Source organism: Betta splendens, chromosome 3 (genome assembly GCF_900634795.4).
Source record: "Betta splendens chromosome 3, fBetSpl5.4, whole genome shotgun sequence".
NCBI classification, from domain to species: Eukaryota; Metazoa; Chordata; class Actinopteri; order Anabantiformes; family Osphronemidae; genus Betta; species Betta splendens.
The window spans coordinates 19,239,939-19,258,172 of record NC_040883.2 but is presented as its reverse complement, the minus strand read 5'-3'; the positions used below and the strand labels follow the sequence as shown (position 1 = coordinate 19,258,172).

At 41.4% G+C, this 18,234-nt stretch overlaps 1 protein-coding gene across 6 annotated transcripts; it reads left to right on the top strand.

The window, feature by feature from the left end:
- The first annotated feature begins 121 nt into the window (after positions 1-121).
- Positions 122-17,169, top strand: scml2 (Scm polycomb group protein like 2). 6 transcript variants are annotated; one of them, XM_029143618.3, is made up of 14 exons: positions 122-397; positions 3,291-3,378; positions 3,621-3,689; positions 3,969-4,039; positions 4,538-4,772; positions 5,027-5,115; positions 5,248-5,491; positions 12,386-12,696; positions 12,847-12,976; positions 13,087-13,293; positions 14,160-14,333; positions 14,743-14,958; positions 15,318-15,472; positions 15,649-17,169. In XM_029143618.3, the coding sequence occupies exons 2-14, from the start codon at positions 3,357-3,359 to the stop codon at positions 15,772-15,774; spliced, it is 2,049 nt and encodes a 682-aa protein (XP_028999451.1). In that variant the 5' UTR covers positions 122-397; positions 3,291-3,356; the 3' UTR covers positions 15,775-17,169. The 6 variants fall into 6 exon arrangements, with proteins under 6 accessions (XP_028999451.1, XP_055363213.1, XP_055363214.1 ...); XM_055507238.1 differs by having other exon boundaries at positions 122-401; XM_055507239.1 differs by having other exon boundaries at positions 122-401; positions 819-3,378.
- The last annotated feature ends 1,065 nt before the right edge of the window (positions 17,170-18,234 follow it).

Sequence of the window (18,234 nt, the reverse complement as noted above, 5' to 3'; positions counted from 1 at the left end):
ACAGCCCAGCGAATGATTTTGACATTGTTCAGTTTATTTTATTGACTTATTTGATTTCTGCTATAATATTGTTTTCTTTCTCGTTCTGAGTCTGCAGGTTTATTTCATCGCCGTTTCTCATCACATTCTCCATTAAAAACAGGAAGCTGCCACCAAGACGTTCATGTTTTCGTTTCCACTTGACGTGAAGTTTATTATTACACCACAACCTGAAGCAATATGTGTTGTAATGAGACTAATTAATGATTTTCTCCTCTACCCCCCTCGTTTTTTACTCTCCGTGGAAAAATATGAATTACAGGACTGCGCGGTGGACATGCGCGTAGCTGCAGCGAATATGGCGGCTCGCATCTGATAGAAAGTGAGGGATCTCCCACCCAAACACCCAGGGCGCACGGTTGGTATGGCTCATGTCTCATTTTTACTCTCATCTGCTGCACATTTCGGGTTTCTCTCCAGTTTGCGTCGCGTGCTGCGACCTGACGCGCCGCGCGTTTCCTGCGGTTCGTCCCGCATCGGTGGCGAGCGTCGCGTGTTTATACTGTATTCAGTGCAAACACGGGGCTTGGTGCGTACAGTAGCCACAGTGAACGCTGCAGATTTCCCCGTTGCTGTCTGTTCGCTGGATCCCCACTGACGATTAGCTCCTTGTAACCGAGATCCCGCAGCCCGGTGCTGCAAGACGAGGTTAGCGTAGTTTAGCTTAATGGGACTGTCCCGCCCACAAAATGTGGCCATAAATCAAATGAAAATGCGTCACACACTTTTCTTCCCATGCATTTTGACCCATTTGCTTCATTCATTCTACCTTCTCCCAGCTTTGAACCCTGCAGATTTAAAGAGAAGTGCAGCTCTCCTCCTCTGCTGTCTGGCCACGCACAGGTTGGATCGGTCTCATATGAAGTGTTAGCATCAACCAAGCAGCTCTGGTGGAGAAACGTTGATCAGTGGGTATTCTAAGTTAGTCCATCTCGAGGTGACGCCCTGCAGGGGCTCGCACCCCTCATCCCCACGGCAGCAGTAACGCGATTCCTTTCCCTCACTAGTCTCAGAACTGTGTTTAACACAGGAAACGGGAGATACATAGGTTTAATCTGAATGTGAAAATCAATGTCGTTATTGTTGAGTAAACAATTTCTCCTGTAATAAAAGGCGTGCTGCATAATAAACCCACATAAAGTTATTTTACCAACAATTTATATGCACATATCTGAGCGTAGTGGGCAAGCTTCTCAAACGTCTTGATCTTCTGCTTTTTCTATTTTGTTATTAAAAATTAGTCAAAACTTAAATTTTTGCTATTTAAAACAACAAATGTCATTTTAACCGTCAGATGTTAGTTTAATCACAGTTGTGATGTTTTCAGAAAGTCACTACTCTTTTTTTCATTTGTTAATAATTTACTGTATCTCTCAAGTAACTTTACAAATTTGCTATGAAAGTGGAATGAACCCAGGGTAAATACCTACAATTTCTTTAAAATAACTGCTCAAGATAAAATAATACTAAATGATAAAACTTCACCTAAACTAGTGAAAACACACAGCCTGATGATTTTTCTACAACCTATAAATAATGTGTTGACTGTGCAGAAACTATAGTTAGGTGCAATGATACAAGTGATGTATTGCATACATAATACATAGTATTTTAATGAATGTAAATATTTGCTGTATTTCTTACTGCTTAATAAGTTATTTTGGGTTTTTGGACTGATAGTCACATAAGTCTATCATTTATAGGGGCTTTATTAGCTACACAAGATCCTTTGATCTTTTACTAATTATTTACTCAATGACCTGTTGCAGCATCATGAAATTGATTCTAATCCCAAATGCAATGTAATGTAATAACAGAGCAGTAAAAGGTTTCATCATTCAGTTTATATTTCTGCAGTATGATGCTCTTGAATTGTTATAACAAAACTTTGATGAGCAAAATATAAAGTTCAGCCCATCTTATTTTTGAGAGTAAAACACTTTCGCTAGCTTCTAATGTCAAGGTAAAGTTACAGCTTCACCTGACGCCACTCCTCAGGTCATCTTTCAGCACTACTCACTGCTCAGGTTCACGAGGTTTACGCTAATCCCAGATCAGTGGCTGTCTTGATGGAAATGGAGGCTGTAAAAAGTAAGTGCTTCCTGGTCTGTGGGGGGGGGGGGGGGGGGGGGTTGTCTGACCCTCCTAAGCGAGGCAGACAGACCAGTGCAAACACGGAAGCAGCCTCAAGCTGAGAGAGCAGCAGGGCTGGAATCCTTTTCATGTCGGCCAGCAGACGTCCCACATCCCACACGTCTTAATGTCTTTTTATGGCAGCTTGGAATCTTTATGGCTCCTTCTGACTCAATGGGATTCACTGCAGAGACAGCAGGCTCCTCAGAATGAGGGACACACAGGACGCTGCAGAAACAAGATGCAGTCACTAAACAAGGCATTGTCCTTCTCCTGGAATGGTTTTAACCTTTGAATCTCTCCATTTAAATTGGAATACATCACTTTTTTAAGCTCTGCAACCTTGGAATTTATGTCTGCTTTATTTTGAGTTTTCACTTTGGACAGACTCTGAAGCCAGTGGAACTATGTGTTTAATAGCTTTTGTACACGTAATGCGGCTGTTTGTGCCTGATCCTCAGCATAAAGTGCAGGGTAATGATTTATTCTTATAGTTCTGCAGGAGCAAATCATTTAGACCCGTCCAGATCTTATGGACATAAGAAATAACCACACTTAACACCTTTTGTCATTAGGAGTATGATGTATGATGTACACATAGGTCATCACCACGTTATCTATTACTTACAGTAATTTAATATATTATTTGTTTTTTCCCCTAATCCCACATAATTTGCAATGTTTTTTTTTCAGGACTGTGATACTACATTCAAAAAATATTACTTCTCAGAACAAATTCTAATTTCAGGAAACTGACTTCATAATAAATGTTGCCTTTGATAGTGACTTTATGAATTTAAGAATTAATGGAATTCTCTGTTTCTTGCTGTCAACAAATTGTAACAAGATCAAGATCGCCATCTGTTGATGCCTTCTCACAGATTGCAACACTGCAATCCTACAGTATATGTAGCTCCACAAACAGCTGTGTGCTGGTAACTGGTGTCAGCTGTGGATTAATGTATTTGGTGTTCTTAAATATCACAGACAGTCAGGCCATGCACATGGGATTCAATTAAAATGACTCTGAATGTGTTTTGTGTGTGTTGAAGGTGAAGTAACATTGTAAGTGTATCACTGAATGTGGTCGGTGGTTCTAATGTGGGCCTTCTCTCTAGTGTTTGTATAGGTACCGGCCTGTCGGACCCGCCCCCTTTGCAGCAGTGCGCTTACCTCTGGTTGCCATGGGCCGAACACCACACAGAGGTAAGCTGTCATTATTGGATCGATTTCAAAACAAACGCGTACAAAGGTCAAAAAGGTCACCGACGTTTCCTGCCACAGCGTTTGAATCGCTGGTGATTGAAATGTTAGACACGCATCCAAAGTTCCTCTTTTTTCTTCCGTGCTATTACAGTCGCAGGTTTTATGCCTTGATTGTCACAGTAATTACAGTCTGCATAGCCGACACATTCTGATGAGTGGTTTAATCACTGTTTTGATTCCAGATCAAAAAGAAGAGAAGAAGGAGAGGCGAGGAGGCATCACAGTCGGTTCTGCTCTCGACAAATCTAACGGTTGGAAACTTTGATCCGCAGCTTGTTTTTCTTTGCTGCTGATCTTTCATTGTTGTCTCTAATCTGAAACTTTTGACATATTCCTGAGTCAGGTTAGAGCCTACATTACTAGTGATCAGAACAATATAGTTTAGTGATGACTTTGATGACCTTGTTTTCCAGATTTTCACCATCATTTCTATATATACAAACATATGCAGCATGTGTTCAGATCTGGTTCTTTCTCTGAAACTGCCCTGGACTCTAACCAGTAATTTGTTTCTTATGTGCTGTTACTAGAACCATTCAGTTGGGAAGATTATCTGAGAGAAACATCATCCACTGCAGCTTCGCCTTCTTCCTTCAAACAGGTGGCTGATTTATGCATAGACTCTAACTATATCGGTTCTTTAAATGCTCTCATATTTTTGATCTTATTTATTGTTCTCTTGCATCCTGCAGCAGTGTAGAATGTTCTGTTGTGTGGGTGTTGCTTAAGAAAAGAATCAGTCTTTTGGTATATTTGGTTTTAGAAAACGTCAAAACCAACATTACCTGGATGGGTGTTAGTGCCACAGCCTGATGCAGATTTATCCCGCTGTGTCACAGAGCACATTAAAATGGCCAAAAGGGTTTAGCCTTTTAAATAGTGATAACATAATAATACCAAGTTTGTATTTGTGAGTGGTTTTAAGTTTCTGTCATGGCTGAGAACAGATGAGCTGAGAAGCACAAACAGGCTGCAAAAGTCTGCAAGAACTGAGAAAAGAACAAGACATTGGTTTTGAGCTTTTATAAAAAGGAATCCAGCAATGTTAGACATCATCACAATATCCTTGAATAGTTGTTGTGTCTTTGTCCTTGTGCAGTCCAGAGTTCCCCCCTCAAATGATTTCAAAGTTGGTATGAAGCTCGAGGCACGGGACCCGCGCAACTCCAACTCGGTGTGCATTGCGACGGTAATGGGCATGATGGGAACTCGGCTACGCCTGCGCCTGGATGGAAGCGACAATACTAATGATTTCTGGCGGCTTGTTGACTCACTGGACATCCAACCCATAGGAACCTGCGAAAGGAGCGGAGACATGCTGCAGCCGCCGCTTGGTAAGATGTGTGCATGTGTGACCCTGTGACCTCCTCCGCTCAAAGTCTGTGAAAACATTAAGCTTTTGAGTTATTCTGTACTTTGTGTTTAAACTGTGTAATTTTGTACAAACTGCTTGTGGTCATTTCATGTCCAGTGTGTTGAAATGTTCACAGGACATTTAATTAATAGGAATTAAGTTTCTGGTGACATACAGAGCTTTTGAGCTACTTGCACACTCCAACGCGTGGACTTTTCTTTTTTCCCTGTCCAGGTTTTAGAATGAACGCCTCCTCTTGGCCCATGTTCCTCCTGCGGACACTGAGTGGAGCAGAGATGGCTCCTGCCTCTGCTTTTAAGAAGGTAGTAACAATTGAGAGGCCAATCACTCATGCATTTTTCCCTGATATTTCCAAACCTATAGAACAACTAAAATATGGACGTATTTGTACATGTGCACTGTTTCTTTACTCTTACCAATATTTGTTTGCTTAGGAACCAGCCAGTCCTGCTAAAAACTTTTTTCAGCCTGGTATGAAACTGGAGGCAGTGGACAGGAAGAACCCCTACCTGATTTGTCCAGCCACCGTGGGCGAGGTCAGAGGTCAGGAGATTTTCGTCATGTTTGATGGCTGGAGAGGCGCCTTTGATTACTGGTGCCCCTTTGACTCCAGAGACATCTTCCCCGTTGGCTGGTGTGCCCTGACGAAGCACAGCTTACAGCCGCCTGGAAACTTCTGTAAGTGCTGCGGTGATCACTGTCTCCTTGTTGCTTGGTGTCGTTCCATGCTTTGTGTGGACATGCAGAGACATAGTTGTGGATATACGATATTAAAGCAATAGAACGTTTGTTTATATTGTTTGGTTAGTTGTGCTACTGTTGTTGGAAGGATGACGTTTAAATCTCACCACTAGAGGTCAGCACAAGCACAAAATCTGCTGAGTTTGTTAACGCAGACTTTGACTGAGGGCTGCACGGCGGTGCAGTGGGTACCACTGTTTGAGGGTGCCTTTCTGTGTGAAGTTTGCATGTTCTCTTTAGGTTCTCCGGCTTCCTCCCACGGTCCAGAAACATGCATGAGGTTGATTGGTCACTCTGAATTGCCTGTAGGTGTGAGTTGTCTGTCTGTGTGTCGCCCAGTGGTGGACTGGTGACCTGTCCAGGGTGCACCCTGCCTCTCAGCTGGGTTCGGCTCCAGCACCACCCGCGACCCCGCGAATAAGAAAAAAAAAGTAGAAATTGGATGGATGGATGGATGGATGGATGGATGGATGGATGGATGGATGGCTTTGACTGAACCTTGATGATTATTACATGGCCCTTCAGCCTGAGTGCATCAGTCAGGGACGTTTTTGTCTTTAAATAGATTTTACAGTTTTAGACGAGATATTTGTGTTCCTTTTTAATGTAGGGAACATTACCAATACATCAGTGGAATCTTGTCTTTGATTTGTTGCCCAGTTAATAATCTGATACATGAGGAAGATGAATGAAGAAGTCAGCGTGGGAATGCTGAAAGGTTTTGTGTATGTTTTTTCCTCTACTCTGTGTGAGTTTGCTGGCTTTGTTGTTGACCCACATCACCCACCCTCCACCCTGAGTCTTTAATGTTGATTAAACAGATTCCAGTTAATGTTCCTTACTTAACTACAGGCTGTTGTGCTATTGCAGGGTGGCTTAGGCAATTCTTGGCTACGCCTTGCTCCTTTGATAGATGTGACAAACAAGCAAAATTTTGATAACCCTGTAAATAATATTGTGTTTATATTTCATCTAATATAACAAAGTCAGTGATGATTTTTCCCATGAAAGCAAATCAACTTCACGCATCAACCAATTAACCTAATTCTACTTCTAAATAAATCACACATTTAGTGTCTGATGACTGCAGCAGACTCCAAAGACATTGAAACAAATTAGCAGATTGATGTTGTTCTGTATTATTTCAAACTACTAGGTTAACTGGTATCAAGTTAATAGATTTACTGCAAAAAGAGGCAAAGGAGTGTCCACCAAATCTTCAGTCTTTACATGCATTGCTTGTGGCTCATCACTTTGTCACAAACCTCGTAAGACTGTCACTTTATCCAAGTAATTTTTCCAACTATATAACAGAAAAAAGCATAACCTTTCTAGCAGTTATTCAAATGCACGTATCTCTTAAATGCTTGTGAATACGTGGTTTAAAAATACGTAAGTAATAACAACAGGGTTTAATAATAGGTTATATAGTTATTTACATGTACTAATTTGTCTGAGTGCTCTTTAAATAACAGAAACATTAAGCCACTTCCTTCAGAGCGTTTTGACACTCCTGATCGTACCACAGACCCTCTGACAAACCTCTGATCATTACCTATAGACCAAACGTTCTTGGTGTGTGTCTGTGGAAATTAGAGCTTTGGTTGATATTATTGCTGTAAGTGTAAGGCAGCGCTGAACTATTAGCTATTAGTCAGGATGTAATTATATGGTAAATACTGTACACTCAGTGGCTGCAGGAGTACGTTTCTGTATGATTTACTCTCATGCTGGAGCTTAATGTTGAAGTTTTGTCTGTTTAGTTTCCTCGTCAGATGTTCAGACATTTTGGTTTACATGCTCCACATAGTGTTTACTAATATATACAAGACAACGACACTATCACCTGCCTCACGTACAAATTCAAGACACTGCCACAAGAACCAATCAGGATCCAGTGAGCTGCCATAACGAGGTGTGTAACGTCAGTGGCTAGAGTCACATCCTGCTTGGTGAGATGACTTCAACTGTTACAACTATTTGTTTATTAAATTACATGAGGGAGTAAACATTCATCATTACAGTTATAATTTGCAGTAAAATAAATTAAAAAGAAACTGCTGTGCAATACAAAAGTAATTTGTAACAATTAGTTTTATCCATCTTCACATAAAATAGATCCCACAACCTTTTCAAGTGCTGTACTGAGGGAGATCTTTCCTGTTTGAACGGTTTCCTCAAAGTTGTAAAATAATTTCTAACTAAGTTAGATACGTTCCAGCATCTATCCCAAGATGTTAGCAATAGTTAATCACATCATGAGCGTGCGCGTGTTGCAGGGAACAAAAAGGTAAAGTAAATCACTAGAGAGATATTGTAACGGTGTAAGTCAGTAAGCAGGGCTTGGTTGATGTGTTAATGAGCTGAAAATTAGCTGTGCACCAGAGAAAGAGCAAGACTTTTTAATTAGTGTTACGTTTAACATTTACAATTAGCTTTGATGAAAGTTGTCCTGATGTGACCCTGCTTTGGAGAATACTGACAACAGGGCCTCAAACTGTTTCCCTGTTTGCAAAAGCAAGACTTCATCATAATGCAAATTTTTATGTGCCTATTTTTTTTTACATCTGCTCTGATATGCCTTTGTCTTTGGCTGTTGGCAGCAAACTGGGTCAAAATACAGGATAGAGCTTTCTGAATAATACATGAATCCACAATGTCTGTGTTTTCATGGTAATTTTGCTTTGTTTGATAATAGTTTTTTATATTAAAACATCTTTTTTAACACATCATTTGTTTTGTGTTTTAAACACAGTCACATTGTAAACAAAATTTCCTAAATACTTGATTAATGTACAAAAGCACAAGGTGTTTAGAAACAATTCTGCCTACGTATTTATGTCAGAAATATATACACTATAGAATGTACAGTATACAGTAGTTAATGCTATTTGTTGCCTTTTAAATAAAGTTGAGATTCTCACCTTTATTTAATCAATAATTTTGGGAAACTTTAAAGAATAAATGTGAATTCAGTAAGTGTGAAATAATCAGTCATATCTGATTGAGTGTGTGAGCAAAAGCTTGCCTACATGTGGACTAGCTTCAGACGTTTGCCCCTTTTCACTCACTTCTGACTCAGTTTAACCTTTTACCCCGTCCTCTCCCCTTCTCCCTCCCGCTGTTAGAGCCTCATCCCCCATAATAGGCTAATGGAGAAGCAGGTGACTGATGCAGACTGGTGATATGACCTGTAGATAACATGAATAAAAGACTCCCTCCCCTCCCATCACGCCCACTCAGTCACTACTGCTTTCCTCCACCCCTCCCCAGCGCCTATGCAAATCTCAGCCCCCCCCCCCCCCATTCATTGGGAGGGAAGCTGTGCTGAAGCTTCAGCCAGCAGCAGAAGCAGCCGCATGGGCTTTGTTGTGGACTACTGCTGGGAGTGAAGATTGGGGAGCGAAAGGGAGGGAACGCAGCTAACAGACAAGCAGAAAATAGACAATAAAGTCTTGACGAAGACGGACTTTTAGACAAAGTCAAGAAGAAAAAGAAAATTCTGACAGGGAAGGAAACTATCCGGCACCAGCTGAAAGACAAAGAGTTGTTTTACAGAGGGAACCAGGAAGCAACTGTGTTTGTATTGTTACCGGCGCAGTGATCAGTCTCACTACTAACACTACTGCTACTACTACTACAACAGCCAGAGAACTTCTGCTTTTTGGTGGGGATTTCCTGGTAAGTTTAATGTCTCCCCAGTTGTTTGCTTTTAGAAATGAAAACTTAAGGATTTGCACAACCTGAATACCACATTGATTTAGAAGATTTACATTTTAAACTTGTCCATGAGATGTAGAAAGCTCAAATGTACTAATATAAATAGTATGTGACAATTATGTGCAAATTGTCTTTATTTTCAGGAAAAACGTATGTATCCATGTTTACCAGATATGGTTTGTTTTCTCTGAGATATCTCAAAGTAGTATGAATCAAAATATCTCAAAGTAATTTCCCCGCTGTGGGACTAATAAAGGCTTTTCTTATCTTAAATAAAAGATACCAAGTACTTACTGTACTTACTGCACAGATTCAGGCAATGTGCAGTCAGATTCAGGAAGCAGTGCGATTGGAAATGTGTCACTTGCCTTGTTGTCCCTAGAAAGCAATCAGGGTTATTGCCTAAAATGCCCTTCCTTTCCTTTGCACTGGATTAAACATAAAGAATGCAGAAGACAAATCTGGTGTTCAGATGAAAGTTTGCTGTTGTGACTCATGTGGGGCACACACTCATTGGTTGTAAATGATTACAGCTGCTAGTTTCTTTGTTTAACGTCAATGACTTGTGTTTACTCAGATTCATTGAAAGAAGCTGCTGTCTAAAGTCTAAAGATTTGAGTGTAACGTTGGCTGTAGTTGCATTTGTGTCTCTGATCATTTGTTTCTGAAATGTCTTCAACAAAGAGTCTGGAAAGTTTTAGCGGATAAGACATGTATTTACTGCACTTCTTTTTTACTGGTGAATTCGGAAAAAATAGTGTTACCTTTATACTTCGTGGCTTGAAGCTTCTTCAGTAACTTCCCCCCCTCGGTCTCTGTTTATACAGTCAACCAATGTGCAACTAATTCGCTTTGTGTGTGTGTGTGTGTGTGTGTGTGTGTGTGTGTGTGTGTGTGTGTGTGTGTGTGTGTGTGTGTGTGTGTGTGTGTGTGTGTGTGTGTGTGTGTGTGTGTGTGTGTGTGTGTGTGTGGTGGGGGGCAGTTGTAATTAGATGAGAGAGGCAGCTCTATTGAAGCCCTCCCCCACTGCTCCGACAGCAGACACACTTCTCATGCGTGCACGTACACAAACACACACTCAAGGTCCACACACGTGCATTTCCCCCCTGGCTCTGACTTACACAGGTCAGCGGGTCGGGCTGGAACTATATACATAGACATGATCAGTACCGTATGTTTCTGTTTTGCTGCATCGTATACATGCCAGCAATGACTTTTTGTGTATACTTATGAAAAAAAAAAGATTTCATCCCAAATGCAAAAAAGCAAGACTTAGAAAATGACTGGAAGAAAGGAGATCTAGCAAAAACCTACGAAGCGGATGCTACGGATTTCATTCATATTAAAACAACACTAGTTAGGCGACAGTTATCATTTTAAGTTGTTAACAAAACTATAAAATATGAAATTAAAAGTTTCTATATACTTTAAACATGCAGCATATCATACTCTGTTTTGATTTTCATAAAATGATACAGAAGACATTTAGAATATTCTCGTCTCACTGTGTGCTGCAGACAAAGCTTTCCCGTTTTGAATATTTCACTCATAAACATTACATTATGTCGGTAAAGAGCTTCAACAAGCTGGAAGAGACTATATATGATGCTGTCAGACCATGTGGAAGGAAATTACTTTATAAGCAGATTCACTTTGAAATTTGGAGGTGATTAGTATTATATAAAAATGTGATGATAAACCAATATATGCTAGATAGGGCATTAATCACTAGTGTAGAAATGGTACACGCAGCGGTGGTGACTGTCAGTTGAAGTGAATGGATTAGGTACTCTTTTTTTTTTTTTTAATCGGGGAGAGATCAAAACAGGCCCCCAACTGAAATTTCCTAAAATTACAATTAAAATGTGCTGCTAGTGATTAGGAACCTGCACAAAGATCTGTCTTGTTTGGGTTTTGTTTGGGTTTTTGTTGCCCCGTGTGTTGGTGTCGCTGTACCTCACAGTTGGCGAGTGAATGAGCCCTTACCACTGAAACATACGCTGCGGTCTTCTTTGCCCACTCTCACTCGATTCTCAATTAAGCAGCTTTGAGGGTGTCCCTCGGAGGACACCATACACCTTCCATAGTCGCTGCATATTGCCTCAGTTAAGGACGATCTAATGAAAGCCCCCATCCCCTGAGAGTCCTCACATGCACTCTCAGGCTCGGGCTGTTGAAACAGGAGATGGTCATCTTTCACTTTTCCTTCCTTCCCTTGATTCTTCTTTTTCTGTTAGCCTGATTGAAACACAGTGACTAACATATTTGAACTCATATCCTCAGATGGTGCTGTACTTCTTCTGCCCTCAACAAGCTCTGAATGTGGCTTCTAATCAGTTGTTGTGTTTATTTTAAACAATTTTGATACTAGACAGAGTATTGGGGGACATGCACAGTTGCTCCAACTGCATTTAGTCTTTGGATATGATAATTACATAATGAATGTAATGATATGCTTTAATTGGCCAACGGCAGGCTGGTTTATCAGTGTGATACAGAGACTATGAGACTCTTTTCAATCAATTTTTCACTGCTACCAGTGGTTCAACCAAAACACACTACTAATTCTAATAATATCTAAACTTCATATATCCTATAAACACCAGCATATTGGTGTTTATGGTAAAAACCTTTTCAAACCATGTTATGATGTTTTTAAATCATGCTTAGTTCTAGAAATAAACTATGAATAAAAGGAGATTAAATCGTATTTACCACAGAAACGCTGATGAATTGTTTAGCAGGTCTTTGGGGGCATGTGACTTTTGACTCCGATTTCAGTGTTGGGAGGGGCCTAACACAAAGCAGCCTTTTAGTTTGAGAGGAATCCAAACAAACATGGCCACACAGTTACCAAATTCCCCCCAATATTTTTTTCCTTTTTGCCTAAACTAGGTCACAAACTAAGAGCCTTCTGATGTTTGAAGACAGATGTTATGCGTATGTGCCTATAAGCGACATATTGTTTAGCAGAATTTTATTTGCCATGGTTTGTCTTGTCATATTGCTGTTTTGTAATACTGGGTGTAGTTAAGTACCAGAAAAAAAACTAATGTATTCACTTTCAACATTATTTATTAATTTACCCATTTATTTACTTATTTCTTGCAGTTACCCTGCCTGGTGCGCTCCTAGCCCCTCTTTCTGCCACCTCCACCTCCCTCTCAACTCGCCGATCTTCGTCCAACTCCTCCATGCAGACCTCATACCGGCTGCCCAACCCCTTGCCGCCCCTCCCTGTTCGGAAGGGCGTGCGAGGTCGACGTCCCAAATCTCAGACTATTGCTTTGTTGAAGGCTGCGGCAGAGGCAGCAGCAGCCGCTGCAGTAAATGGAGCATCACAAAGTCCTGCCAGAACTGGCTCCGAGGCTCAACTGGCCCCCAGATCACACAAGAAGAGAGGACCCAAGCCCAAGAACAAGGTGTGGTATTACAGGAGTAGGACTAATCTGTAGATGTTATTTGAAACATTTGAAGCACATTTGAAACTTTGAATGATTACTGTAACTGAAACCCTTGTACAGTAGGTCACAAAGCGTTAATGAGATCGGATTTGTTTGCCTTTGCACTAGAAGAAGCCACAGCTGGTGCAGTCTCTGGGGGCAGCATCAGTTACAGCTTCGTCTCCAGAGACACGACTGAGCTCCAGTCATGTCTCAGCCGACAACAACCACAGCAGCAGCTCAAATGTAGTTTGCACAGGTAAACCTGAGTGCAGCCACCAGTTCACCAACCTGCTACAGTATCTTTTGTAAAATATTAGTAAAAGAGGCTAGATCTGCTTATACTTCCTGCTGAATTTGTCTCTACAGTGTGCGTTTATGTGAATAAACACGGTGACTATGGGCCTCATATTGACCGAAAACTAGTGCAGCAGCTCCCAGATCACTTTGGTCCGGCTCCGGTCAATGCGGTTCTTCAGCAGTCTGTTCAGGCCTGTGTGGACTGTACGTACCAGCCCTCTGTGCTGCTGTCATTCCTACAGAGCCAATCCCACACAGGAGGAGAAGTCATTAGAGGTAAATGCGTTGGATGCTAAGCATCACCAGTCGCTGGGTTATATTCTGTGCAGTTTATGGGTATTTCACAAAGTGTCTATGTAATTTTTCCTGCCAACCTGGTCACTAGCTCAAGCTGAACTTTCTGTCACACCCCAGTGATTGTACAAATAAAGTAAGGAGTTTTAATTAACATACAATGTTATGACAGATCAGCGTTGCTAATTTCCCTGTTTACCCTGTTTTTTAACAAAAGTAACTGTAACTTTAACAGGTACACAGCTACACCACAGACATGTCCTCTCAAATAACTTTCGGGAAGCCTTAGAATCAGCATATATCTATCCCTCCAAAAGCCCATTTGGAAAAGGCTGCGTCTGATAAATTCTAATGGATTCCTACAGTCATGCAGTCTGGGCACGCCATCAGCCAGGTGGAATTCGTTTAAGCAGACACTCATGGGTAATGATTGTTGCTTGTGTATGTGTGTGAGTAAGAAGAATGAGAGGAGGAATAAAAGACAGTGCCCATGGCAGCAGCTGATGTGAGCACAGTTCCTGTAATCAGAAGTGACATGTGCGTCTAACCTGGTTTGGGATTCTGGGATTGGGTCTCCCTTGGGGGCCCAGATTGGAACGGCAGTGGATGAGGGTTGGTGGCGAGGTGGGGGTTTAATCTGTAGATTTGTGCAGGCTTGGCTTGGGTGGGAGGGTGCAGTACACTGTGGGACGGGGTGAAAATGTGGGCTTGTGCTCACGAAGGGAGGGGGCAAACCCTAAACCATCTGCTGTTTTTCTTTATCTGTAAATGCACACAGTGTGTGTGCATTTGGATGGTTGCACATGTGCAGCACTCAGAGTCAGAACCGTTGGTATTTTACCTTCCAGTTCGATCAGAGCACGGCATCCGCTACGTGAAGCTGCCCTCGGCCTCCAGCGCGTCCTCTGTGCTGCGCTTCCTGGAGAACATGTGCCAACACCTAGAGAGCGACTGCCTGTTCAGCTCGCAGCCGTTCAGCCCCTACAGCAACAACACACGCTTCTACAACAGGACCAAGTCAGGTGCGTGAAAGTGCTAGAACAGCTGTGAAGGGAGGGAAAGGTGTTTGGCACCTCAGCACCTTTGTGCTCTGTGTGATGACAGGGTCACACATTCAGGTCTCTCCACAAGATCAGGTCATTTGATGACTTTTGAGTGACAGAGCATTTTGAGCATTTTGATTTATTGTAGGTTTAAGATGTTCACCAAGCCCATGAGAAAATCAAAAAATCAATAAATAGCTAATCAGTTTTATGTTGCATTAATTACATCTGTAAAGTGACATCTGTGCTTTAATTACTTTAATCAAAATCTCCTGAGTCTTCCCAAGTCACTTACATTCCAGTGCAACTGTGGGTGTGGGTGTGTGTGTGTGTTTGTGTGTGTGGTTCAGCAAACTGCAGCAGCTTATGAGTCTCTCCTTTATAACAGAACCAGTGACCCACGCTGAAAACAACCTGTCCAATGACGATTCCATGAAGGACTCCGCTCCCAGCGCCCGCTCCCTTAATGCTGCGACAGATTACAGAGCAACAAAGAAAGAACGACAATATTACCCGGGGCACACTCACACACCTCCACCTCTACGATGCGTCAGCTCCAACCCGACTGAACTAGGCCCCATGTGCACACACAGACGAGTGGAGGGTAAATACACACACAGTCTCGAGGGTCTAATCATTACAGTGTAAAAGCTCCTGGCTGGAAGGTTTGAGAAATTTACAAAATGTGAATCATGCAGACTCAAATTATGACTGTCTGACATGTTTAACTTTGTAGTTACAAAACAAATGCTGCTCTCAGTACTAAAATATATTATTTCAGTTATTTCCCTTCAAGATGACTTAAACTGCCTGCTTTTTCTTTTTTATTATGCTAATGTGAAACTTAATTTTTTGAGATTTCAATAATGTGACCAGGTTGACATCTAACTGTAGTGCTAACAAGGAAAAATAGCAGATGGCAGAAAATTTGATTGAGGTAGTGTGATTTTTCTTTAACTACAGCTGCCAGCTCAACAACAGGCCCAGACCATGTGAAACAAGACAAGGAGGGTTCATTAAATGACGCTTCTTCCTGGTCTGTTGATGATGTCATACGATTTGTCCAAGATGCTGATCCCCAAACTCTCGGCCCTCATGTCGAACTGTTCAGGAAACATGTAAGTATTTACGGTATTATAATAACTGTTCTATGTTCACCAGACAATAGCACAGGTATTTATTTTCTGCTGCTGAACTCCATCCAAATTTTTAGGCTCCACACTCAAGAAGAGTCAGAATTTCTCCACATTCACTAAATTACTCAGAGAAGAAGTGTTTCTTCTTCTCTCTGCAGGAGATCGACGGCAAGGCTCTGATGCTGCTGCGCAGTGACGTCATTATGAAGTACATGGGGCTGAAGCTGGGACCAGCGCTCAAACTCTGCCACCACATAGAGAAACTAAAACAAACCAAGCAGTAGACGATAAAGACTTTTTCACTGGCAACCAAACACATTACTCTCTGTTTAGTGTGGCATAAATCATCACTTTAATTAAGGTTGTTTCTAGTTATTGCAATAATTTGTAATTTGCATATCTTTATTTTAGTGTGTTTTTTGCCTTATTATAAGCACATTTCCGCCCTAATTTATCAGTCTTTGGAGTTATCTCTTCATTTTGTACACACTGTAGAATTTTTCATCTTCAGATGTCCGAATGTTGAAACATTTTGCTGTGAACAGAATTTTAGGATGGATGCTCTGCTCTCATGATTGGGAAAGTTTGTTCAGGTACTGACAGTGAACGTCTCACTACATCATTTTTTACAATGCAATAAATGTTTTCCAAATGACTGCATCTGTTACAGACTGTCACATTTAGTTTATGCAAGCCAGACAATGAGACTAACAGACTACTGAGTGGTAGAAAGTGCTGAGTTACAGTTATGTTTATGGGTTTTATTCAAAAATGTGATTATGTGTTGTTACTGTCAGATTTATGAGATGACTGCAACTGAGTGGAAAGCATTCCATAAGCAGATATTAGCACCTGAAATGTTTTTTTGTTTTTTTTACATTTTGTTGTTTTTTGTGCTGGAAGACATTCAAACGTGACAGATTCAGGTTGAACACTGATCTGGCTAAATGATTGTATTTTGCTTTTGACAGTCACACTATCTACAAAACACATGACTGGAAAACCTTCGGTGTTGTCACATTACAACTAAGCAAGTGCTGTTTGAAAAAAGTGAACGTGAGAGAGTACTGTACATGATAGAGAAACTGTTTTGTATAAAGTCAAGCCAAAAGGTTGTTTTTTTAAATATCGTTTTTGTACTGTAACAAAGTGTATCCACCTGTAACAAGTGTAAGTGTAATCCCAATGTTTTCTGCCTGAAATAGTTTTTTTGTGCACCATCAAATAACTACTTACAAGACAATGTTGTGTCAGATGAATTTTTCACCTCAATTATTTATCTGTTTTATTGGCACACAGGCATTTTCTGAACATTTCAGACCCATGTTCAAGCCGAACCATGTTTGTTGTAGCTACATTTCACACTGTTGCGCTCATGTAGTGGTAACAAGTTCATACTTGAAACAGTGTTGCTTTAATGTAAAACTCAGGTTTTAGTAGGATTTGTTTTTAGAATATGTTCTGCATTCTTAGAATTTGTGTTTGTGACTGCAACATTGAAGGACTGCACAATAACCAGCTACAGTATGTCTATGTTTTATGCCTTGTCATAAATCGTGCCCTGCAACATTTCATGTGTGTAAAAAATACTTTTTACTGTACTGTAAGTTTAACAAAAGATGTTTGTTACAGTACATATGTTTGATATGCATTCAGTAATTAAACACTTGTTTACACCACATTAGTGTTTGAACGCCACCCCTAGCCAAGGCCAACACAGTAGTCGGTAGCATGTAAAAAAAACTATCCTCATCTGGGTTAAAATCCTTTCATTTGTGACTAAATATAATTGAATTATCATTAAATTAACCAAAGAGTTTTTTCTTTAGGAACATGGATTCAAGTGTGAATCCATGTTGCAGAACTGCTGTTCTGCAACATGAACTGCTGTTCTGCATAGGTCTGAACCCCCTCAGCCAAATAATAAACAAGACTGGCTATGGATACCGACTCCGGAACGGGGCCACCATAAGTCACCTCCTCTACATGGATGACATCAAGCTATACGCCAAGAGTGAGCGAGACATCGACTCACTGATCCACACCACCAGGATCTACAGCTCGGACATCGGGATGTCATTCGGGCTCGAGAAATGTGGGAGGATGGTGACAAAGAGAGGCAAGGTAATCCACACAGAAGGGGTCTCACTCCCAGAAGGAACAATAGCAGACATTGAGGACAGTTACAAGTACCTTGGAATACCACAGGCAAACGGCAACCTTGAACAGGCAACAAGGAATGCGGCAACAGCCAAATACCTCCAACGAGTAAGGCAAGTCCTAAGAAGCCAGCTCAATGGCAAGAACAAATCCCAGGCAATAAACAGCTACGCCCTGCCAGTGATCAGATACCCTGCGGGAATAATAAGGTGGCCAAAGGAAGAGATACAGACCATAGATGTTAAGACACGAAAGCTCCTCACCATGCATGGAGGGTTCCACCCCAAATCCAGCACCCTGAGACTGTATGCTAGCCGCTAGGAAGGAGGCCGAGGACTAGTGAGCGTGAGAGCCACTATCCAGGATGAAACATCCAAGATCCATAAGTACATCAAGGAGAAGGCCCCGACAGATGACGTGCTGAGTGAATGTCTCAGGCAGTGGAGAACAGAGGATGAGATGCTGGAAGAGGGACCATCATGGGAGGACAAGCCCTTACACGGGATGTACCACCGGAACATAACTGAAGTGGCTGATCTCAACAAATCCTACCAATGGCTTGAAAGGGCTGGGCTGAAGGACAG